The sequence below is a fragment of the Sciurus vulgaris genome (assembly GCF_902686455.1).
Source record: "Sciurus vulgaris genome assembly, chromosome: 7".
NCBI lineage: Eukaryota > Metazoa > Chordata > Mammalia > Rodentia > Sciuridae > Sciurus > Sciurus vulgaris.
The window spans coordinates 126,634,146-126,643,780 of NC_136467.1; the positions used below are offsets into that span (position 1 = coordinate 126,634,146).

The 9,635-nt window shown below is 44.7% G+C and overlaps 1 protein-coding gene and 1 long non-coding RNA gene across 2 annotated transcripts; one reads left to right on the forward strand and one right to left on the reverse strand.

Moving 5' to 3' along the window:
* Window positions 1-256: 256 nt before the first annotated feature.
* On the forward strand, window positions 257-2,033 carry LOC306666725. The gene is made up of 3 exons (XR_013765376.1): window positions 257-595; window positions 1,587-1,710; window positions 1,880-2,033. It is a non-coding gene; the product is annotated as an uncharacterized lncRNA (long non-coding RNA).
* LOC306666647 (saoe class I histocompatibility antigen, A alpha chain-like) lies at window positions 1,861-5,189 on the reverse strand. Its single transcript, XM_079148858.1, has 7 exons — window positions 4,982-5,189; window positions 4,503-4,769; window positions 3,983-4,258; window positions 2,721-2,996; window positions 2,477-2,590; window positions 2,053-2,085; window positions 1,861-1,915 (listed from the first exon to the last, which is right to left on the reverse strand). The coding sequence occupies exons 1-7, from the start codon at window positions 5,172-5,174 to the stop codon at window positions 1,872-1,874; spliced, it is 1,203 nt and encodes a 400-aa protein (XP_079004984.1). The 5' UTR covers window positions 5,175-5,189; the 3' UTR covers window positions 1,861-1,871.
* Between the last annotated feature and the right edge of the window lie 4,446 nt (window positions 5,190-9,635).

Genomic DNA, 9,635 nt, shown 5'->3' on the forward strand with positions numbered 1-9,635 from the left:
TGGCATGACGCTGTCCCTGCCCGTGGTGCTGGAGACAGGACCAGCCCTGGTTATGCTTGAGTCACTGTCATCACAGGTCCTGGTGGGATGATGTTCAACTAAAGGGACAAGGACTAAGGAGCAGGGAAGAGATTGTAGCAGAGGAGTGACCACATCAAGGCCCAGGATGCACTGAGCACAGACTGGGTGCCACCTTGTCCACCCTCCGCTCTTTTCATCCTTCTCCAGTCCCCACCCGCAGCAGACACAGCACAGCAAACACATGGATTCTGGAAGGTTTCAGGTTTTATTTTCTCTCAGAAATTTTAGGAGCCCTCTTTTCATTTAATTAACCATCAACCACACTTTATGGCACAAATTTGAAATACAAATCAATATCCAGATTCTGTTTTTCAATAGGGAAGAAAGAAGCTACAGCCCAGGGCAACATAAAGCTAAATCAGGGCTGAAGACATCCAGCCTCACATCTGCTACAGAGGAAAGCTGATTGAAGAAGAGAACAGACAGTGTGGGGAGGGGTCTTGGTGATCAGGGATGTGCTCCTCTCTCCATTTCCTCACATGATAATGACAGGAACACAGGCACATATGCCAGGGTCCAGCCCTAGCAGGAGTCCATGGGTTCCACACTGGTAATGGGGCGCGGGGAGACAGCGTCAGCAATGGATGGAGAATGAAAGACACAGACTCTAGTTCAGGTGCAATCACTCCCACTTTATTCTGGGGAAGGCTGGGTTTATATACATTTTCTTCAGGCTATAATGGCAGTCTTGTGGTTAATGAAATTAAAGAAGTTTCCAAAGCATAGGCAGAAAACAGCAACCTTACAGATTGTCCTCACCTAATCACAATTGTTTTAAGAATATCTAACTAGGTCAATGAGTTAATACAATGTTTATTTCCTTGATATCTAAACTCTATGTGACCTAAACTATTCTTATTACTCTCGCGGTTAAAGCGATAGACAAGTAATCTCATGTGACCATCTCTACTAGGTCCATCTGGTTAATATCTAAATTGCTGAGTTAAGGGCTACAGGAGGGCAGCAGTTGCAGTGGTTCTTGTGGCCAAGTTTTTTTTTTTTTTTTACCGAATAGATTACCTTGTCTTATGTAACTCTTTTTTCCAGAACAGGGCATTGTGCACCAACGTTTATTATAGGGGTGACCTATTCTTTGTAGGAAGGAAGGAATGCTGTGAAACCTTATTCTTTCACCCCACCACCACACATAAACAAAACCATCGTTAGAATTTAACCAGCTTGTTGGAGACAAAGGCAGATCTATATCTATTTTCAGGGACTCATTGCACGGTTGCAAAATTGTTTTTAACTTTATTAGTGGTAAAGACCCATTGTTTTTCAGATTGTAGGTAATATTTTCTGGAATTTTTGTTGTATTCCCCTCATCCCCTTAAGCAATCTGTTCAGACTGAAATGAGTAATATATTATTTCTCACAGCAGAGAAAACACCATGCTCCGGAGCAAAACATCCGGCAATTCCCTTTAGGATGAGCCTTTGCAAACATCCTCCAGAGGATCTTTGTCAAGCACTGGATGGAACTTTGGATGCCACGCACACATACAGTTAGATGCCAGCTGCACAGAGAAGTCAGGATTTCTTGAAGTCACAGTGGGGAGCAGGAAGATAACTGAATCATTTCTGTGGTGCTCAGTCCCACAGAAGGCAGCTGTCTCAATTGTAAACGAAAGTATTTTGAACAAATTCAGATCACTCATTGTAATGGAGACACCATGAACAACCCATTGAACACTCAAAATGTCAAAAATCATGGCGAGAGTCCCTGTAACCCAGGAGTCTCCCTGAATCCCAGCTCCTCTCCCTCTTTAGACCCTCCAGGGTCTCACCTTTTTAAGCAGTCAGAGACACATCAGAGCCCTGGGCACTGTCATTACCTGAGCAGAACAAAAACAGAACCTGGTCAGAGTCCACAGGAGATATGGGCAATGGAGAATCATGGAATGGATGGACTCCCCATCCTCTCCACCACACTATCCCCTGGGTCACCGAGATCACAGTTCTTCATACTTACTGGTAGCTCGTGCATAGGTCCCTTTTTTTACGCCTGTGGGAAGAAAGCATCCTGTGAGGGAACAGGTTGAAAACAGGTCTTAGAGCTACCTCCTAGTACTGGACACTGGGGAAGTATCCAGAACTGTGCTGCAGATGTAGGGACGGGTCAGGAGACAAGAAGAAAGTAGACTGGTAGGGATAAAACCAGTTGCTCTCCTGGTTGTTTGTCCTCAGCAGGGAAACTCCCCATGGCCTCTAAATGCTGGTAATTAGGACCCCATAACCATAAAAATCAAGAGTCTATATCTGTCCTTTAGTGTCTATGTGATTTACAAAGAGTAAACAGTGTAGATGTCACGTCCCATTAACAAGGCAGAGCTCACTTCTACCAGGTACCTGAAACCACCAGTGGAACAAAAATTCAGACTGTGCACTTTTCCTACCTCTGTTTTTCTTCTTCCACAAGACAAAAGCAGCGACCACAGTTCCAGTGACAGCAAGGATAACCATTCCAGCAACAATTCCCACAATGGGGACGATGGGCTGAGGGGGTGGCTCTGAGAGAGGAATGAGAGAGGAATGAATGAGGGGCCCTGATCCCCAGCTCTCAGTCCCTATCCCGTTGAGGCTCTCCAGAAAGCCTCCAGCTTTCCTGACTCAGGCTCTGTGCCCTCACCCCCTTCTTACCCCATCTCAGGGTGAGGGGCTCAGGCAGCCCCTCATGATGCACATGGCACGTGTATCTCTGTTCTTCTCCAGCAGGCACCACCACAGCTGCCCACTTCTGAAAGGTTCCATCCCCTGCAGGCCTGGTTTCCACAAGCTCCATGTCCTGGGTCTGGTCCTCCCCATCCCGCTGCCACGTCAGGGTGATCTCAGCAGGGTGGAAGCCCAACGCCCAGCACCTCAAGGTGCTCTCGTGGTCTGAGATGGGATGTTGGGTCATGTGTGTCTTTGGGGGTTCTGAGAGGAAGGTTCAGAAAATGTAGGCACTTTGCATTTCTCATGGGAATAGAGCAATGCTCATCTGAACATTCTGAAAATGAACAATTAGGGTGAGGAAACCAGACACCAGTCAGGACATAGGCATCTGAGTTTATTTTCTATTCCTTGAGAAGTTCTAAGATTAGGGTGAGATAGTCCAGAATAGAAGACTGTAGGTCTTTGAGGGTGGGTCAAGAGGGAAGTGATTCTGGTGATGACCTGGATGGGGGCTGAGAGAATCAGAAAAGCTGGGAGTCAGACCTACAAAGACTCTGGATGCCAGGCAGAGAGATAAAAATTTCCCCAGGGGTTCCCAAAGCCTTTTCCAGAGTCAAAGAGAAGGCTGATCAATTATTCCAGAAAGGTCTTCCTCTAATCACAGAGACTGGATTCCTAATTGTCCCTGAGGGAAAAGTGTCTGACCTAGCGTGTTACTCCCTGGTACAGGATCTGGAAACCTAGGCTACTTTTACCTCTCTTAATTCTGACCAGAAACCTATGAATCCAGGGCCTCCAGCCTGCTAGGCAAAGCTCTACTACCGTGTAACATCCCAAGACCTTTTCTCTACTTCTTTTTTTTAATTTAATTTTTATTTGTTCTTATTAGTTATACATGACAGTAGAATGCATTTATGCATTTTGATAAATCATACATAAATGGAGTATAATTTCTCATTTTTCTGAATGTATGTCAGTCATGCATACATGTCGTAATAATGTATGTTTCACTCTACTATCCTTCCCATCCCCACGCCCATTCCACTCCCTTCACTCCCTTCTATCTTATATAAAGTAACTCTATTCTTCTCTAGCGTCACCCCCACCTTATTGTGAATTAGCATCCGCATATCAGAGAAAACATTCGTCTTCAGTTTTTTTGGGTTTGGCTTATTTCACTTAGCATGATATTCTCCAACTACAGCCTCAGCGTGAGGGAAACTTGTGTTTCCTGTAGCCCCTCTTACCTACTCGCTGCAGAGTCTCTTTCCCGCTCTCCAGGTATCTGCGAAGCCACTCCACGCACTCCCCCTGTAGGTAGACTCTTTGGTACTCAGCCTCATGGGCTGCCTCAGATTTGTGCTTGGAGATCTGAGCCGCTGTGCTCGCCGCGGTCCAGGAGCGCAGGTCCTCGTTGAGAGAGATGTAATCCGTGCCGTCGTAGGCGAACTGATCATGCCCGCGGAGGAAACGGCCATCGGGTCCCAAGTCACAGCCGTAGGTCCACTGGAGGGTGTGAGAACCTGGCGGGTTCCCGAAATTAGCCACACCCACGTAGCCCCGCCCCTTGTCAGTTCAGCCAACTGACGCCCGACTAAACCCAAAACGAAACCCAAAACGAAACCCAAGCGAATCTCTGCGGACTCTCCCTTGATTGAGAGTCTGGGCCAGGTCAAGGAGAATCTCCGTCCCAGTGACTCTGGAGAACCCCGGCGCACCCGTGGGGGATGAGCATTATGACTTGATATCCGGGCCTGAGTCACTCACCAGAATCACTCTGGTTGTAGTAGCCGCGCAAGGTCCTCAGGTTTACTCGGAAAATCTTTGCCGTGTCCTTGGCGCGCTGAGTCTGCTGCTCCCAATACTCGAACCCCTCTTTCTCTATCCACGGCGCGCGCGGCTCCATGCTGGGATCAGCAGAGTCGCTGTCGAAGCGCACAAACTGCGTGTCATCCACGTAGCCGACTGCTATGTACCGGGGCTGCTTGCCCGGCCGGGACACCGCAGTGTGAAAATATCTCAGGGAGGAGGAACCTGCGGGCCGGGGAGTTGCTTAGACCCTCCTCCTGGAGAGGGTATCTTGAGACAGAAAAGAGGCGGCAGGCTAAGGGAGTGGGCGAGGAGAGGGGACCAGGGAAGAGGTCTGGGGCTGCGTAGATTGTTTCCCGGGGTCCCTGCACCCCTGCGGGACCCATCCCTTCCCTCCTTCCCAGCGGAGGTTGTTTCCTTTCGGACTCTGCACTCACCCGCCCAGACCTGGGTGACGATCAGGCTCCCAAAGAGCAGCAGGAGGAAGGTTCGGCGTGGCCTGGGTTCCATCTTCCCGTCCTGTGCGAATTCGATGATCCGAAACCGCAACTGTAAAAACTTGGTATGAATAATGATTGGCTTTTCCAGAAACCCTACACTCAATGAGAGTGAGAACTGGGTCCACGTCATTAGTTTCCAGGAAGAAGGACCTGATCCAGGCTGAGAGAGCAAATAAAACTGCGCAGACAGGGACTCCCCAACACCAGACTTCCTCATTCCAGACACTATGTCTTAGGGACAGGACTAGAGCCATGTCAGGGAACCTGGGACATTGCCCTGACTCCTATCTTGAACGCAGCACTCTGTTACATTGCCTCTCTGAGTCTTGGCTCAGTGACTGTATACTTTTTCAGCTCTGAAACTTTCAGGTTTCAGGGTCTCTGTACAGATACTCTGAGAATTTAGTGAGAACACATTCAAAGGAATTTCGTTTCTTTGGATTATATCAGTATTTATCATGTTAGAAATTAAAACAGAATTTTGAAAAAAATAATTCATTTGAATAACATTAATAGATCATTGAATGTTAGAAGTAATATTTTTTTTAATAAAAAGTAAACTAGTTTCCAAAACAATGTAACCAGAAGAGTGATCATTTTACGTTTTTGCAAGTGTCATTCTTATCTGTGTCATTTAAAGACTGCTGCCTTTATATTTGCTTCCAGATTCTTAGGTTTTTTTTTTTTTTTCCAGTGCTGAAGATTTTTATGTTTTAGTTGTAGGTGGACACAATACCTTTATTTTGTTTATTTTTATGTGGCGCTGAGGATCGAACCCAGTGCCTCACAGGTGCCAAGCAAGCGCTCTGAACCACAACCCCAGTCCAATTTTATGTTTTAAATTATAATTATTATTTTGCAGTGATGGAGATGGAATCCATGATTTTGCCCATCCTAGGCAAACCCTCTACCACAGAGCTACATCCTTATGCTCTTGCTTTGATTAAAGCTTATCAAAAAGAGAAAAGAAAGAAATAAATCCAACTTGGCACAAATATTGAGATGAAAAAGAAAGGATTATGGATTACTTTTAATAGTTTTTTTCAATGTAATTGTGTATATCCATCTTTGACACTACATGAAAACAATACAAGTGATAATTTCATAAAGGTTAGTTATAACCTGGAACCTTATTATCAAATATTTCTGTTCTCTTACATTAAAATCAGTTGTTTTAAAAAGCCCATTGAATGGGTCTTGTACTAATGGATGACTTTTTAGAAGCATAAAGGGCTGGGTGTGGTGGCGAAGGCCAGTCCGTAATTCCAGCAGCTCTGGGGGCTGAGGCAGGAGGATCATGAGTTCAAAGCCAGCTTTGAATGAGGTGCTAAACGGCTCAGTAAGATCCTGTCTCCAAATAAAATACAATATAGGGCTGGGGATGTGGCTCATTGCCCCTGAGTTCAATCCCTACTACCTGCCCCCCCCCCCCACAAAAAGTAAGGATCGGTTCACTGAGTGTGCAAATCTTTCAAGTGTTAACCCATCTCAACAAATTACCAAAAGTTAAATTTGGCTGGGCACATGATTTATGTTCATCTGGAGAATCATATGGGTTAACAATGAACATCAGGCCAGCTTCACATACACTGAGGCATAGTTTTAAGAGTTAGTTCCCAGATATAAGAGGCTACCTTTTTTTTTCCCTTAAATTCAGTATTTTAAAATCCCTACATCCCATTTGGAAAATAACTAATGAATTATAATGCAATTTGGAATAGAAATATGTAAAAATCAAGTAATTATGTTAGTAATAAATAGGTGAGAACAAAACTAAAACGTGGACTAAGAGATGGGAATAAAATTTAATGAAAGCAATGATAATATTGATCAGAGTAGAAGAAAAATGTACTGCCACAAAGGTTGATGGGATTTAACACTGGCATAAATTTCTAAAGAGCATATTTGTAAAATGTATCAGTAATAATTATGGTTGCATTTTGAAATAAGAATTTCTCTGTCTGTCTCTCTCCCTCTCTTTCCCCCACTTCCTCACAGTTTCCTCTCCAGTAAGGTCTTGTTATGTTGCCCAAACTGGTCTTGAACTCCTGGGCCCAAGTGAACTGTAGGCATGCTTTGTGCCCAACAAAAATTTCTCTTAGGAATTTATCCTAAGAAGATACCATACACACTTTAAAAAATATATAACAAGGATATTCTTTGAATTTTTGTTTATAAAAGCAAATGAATGAAAATAACCTGAATGATATGTATAACCAATTTGATGGTAGTTACAAGTAGTGGACACTTACTGTGTCCCAGGCAAAAATACCATGTGTTGTACTGAGAAGGTCAAATATGAACTTCAAGCAAAGCCATGAGGACCCAGTATGTAATCCTTTGTACAGATAGAGAAAGGGAAACTCAGAGAGGTTAGGAAGCAGGGTGAAGCTAACTGGGATCAGGGAATTTTCTCCCAGGGGCCCTGTTGACTCATCTGCTGTTGACTCCCTGCCCATCAGTTGGTGGGTGTGACTCTGTACCCCATGCAAGTGATCTGTTCTGAAATGTGCTATGAGAGGAGGTCCCAAGACTTGGAGCTCAGGAGGACATCAAGGAGCAGTGTGACTTCACTGTCCACATTATACTAAAGTCCATCATATGCTAATATGTTTCAAGGACTCTGACACATCAGGTTATCATCTAGATACCAAAGATACAAGAAGAACTAAAGCAAGTTCTTAATGTATGGAGCTTGTACTGTTATGAACAAGATGGACATTTAGCAAAAATTATCAAGATAAAGGTAAACTCACTACTGAATTGTGAGGAAAATTTTCATGATGCCATGAAAACAGATAACAAGGAGACCTAACAGGTCCCCTACCACTATTATCAATAATATATAAAAGATGTAAGAAAATAGGTGGCATTTATGAAATAGGGACACATGTATATAAAATTATGTACAAGAACAAAATAGAATCATAGAATCATGGATATGACTAATTCAGCAGATGAATTAGAGGGTAAAATTAAAAAATGGAAGAGTGATTACAAAGAGGAAAAAATTAACAAAACTGGGGATGATAAAATTAGCTGCAAACACTGAACAGTAAAAAAAAATGGAGATGCTAAAAATTAATTTGGGGGTGATAAAAATGACAAAGCGAGGGTCATTTAATCACCTACTCAAGAATAAGGGAAAATATGTAAAAAACGCCAAACAAGAAATTGCAGGTGGCCTGTGGATTTGCTTTTCTCAGCTAGCAGAGGATGAAGACCTGATGAAGCTTTAGTGGATCCTGGATCTCAGGCATCCCAGCTGGTGAGCTATGACCCTGGACTTGGGGACCCAAGGCTCTTCTTTCCTCCTTGTGGAGGAAAGCTTGCAGCATGAGCAACCCTTCTGCTGAGCACTGAGTTTCCAGATCTGGCTCCTCTGAATCCAGGCTGGTCACTTCAGAGAAACTTGAAACACTGAATGGGCATGGACACCTGGATTCTCTGGTGAAGCCGAGCAGCTCACTGCCCACAGAAGCCCAGCTGTGCTGGCAAGAAAGACCCTGACCTCATTGTGAATGTGACCAGCAGATGGGCTCACAGTTTCCTCTCGTGTAATGAGACTCTGTCTGGTTTTTAGGACAGAGATGGACAAATGGACCTATGCTGAAGCCCAGTCGATCATTTGGGCTTATAGATGAGAAACCCCAGCCTAGCCTGACAGGGCCTTATTATCTGGATAAAGGTTTCCCATCCCCATTCCCAATGACCAGCTCAGGGTCTCTGTTATGCTCCAGATTCCTGAATACTAAGGGCAAGATCCCATCCTGTTTTGATCTGGAATCTCCTTCCCCACTCAGAAGGAAGGGCTTTCCACTCCTGACTCCCAGACCCCCAAATCTGCCTACCAGGCTCAGGTCCATCTTGGACTCTGCTCCCTTGCTCCCTCCAACAGGGCAAAACTTTTTGGCTCAGCACTCTACTCTAGAGAACTCCTGTGGGGTGGTACTGTTTTCTGAGAAATGGAATCACAAATAGCAAATGTGACCCAGCTTTCGGGAGGAAATTGACTGCTCTTTCAATTGGCAATAAAAACAGATATTATCTAGCTACAAACTCGAAAACAAGAGCAAACTGCTAGGAAACACAAACCAGAAAATGCAAGCAGCAACTAGCCTCAAAGGAACCAAACTATTCCACCAAAGCAAAATAGTTAAACCAAGTTGTGGACTTGCTTTCCTCAGCTAGCAGAGGACGAAGAACTGGTGAAGCTTTAGCAGAGCCAGGACCTCTGGCTTGCAAGCTGTGGCCCTGGGCTTGGGGACCCCAAGGTTCTTCCCCTGGTGAAGGAGAGCTTGCAGTGTGAGCAACCCTTCTTCTAGGCATTGAACTTCCAGTTCTGACTCAGAAGTTACACTGGCCTCTCTGGGAATCTTTTTTTTTTTTTTTTTTTTTTGCAGTACTGGGGATCGAACTCAGGGCCTTGTGCTTGAGAGGCAAGCACCCTACCAGCTAAGCTATCTCCCCAGTCCTCTCTGGGAATCTTGAAACTCACTGAATCCTGTTCCAGTTGGGCACCAGCGCCTTGGTTTCTGTGAAAACAAGTTGCTTATTGCCCACAGAAGCCCATCTGGGCCGACAGGAAAGA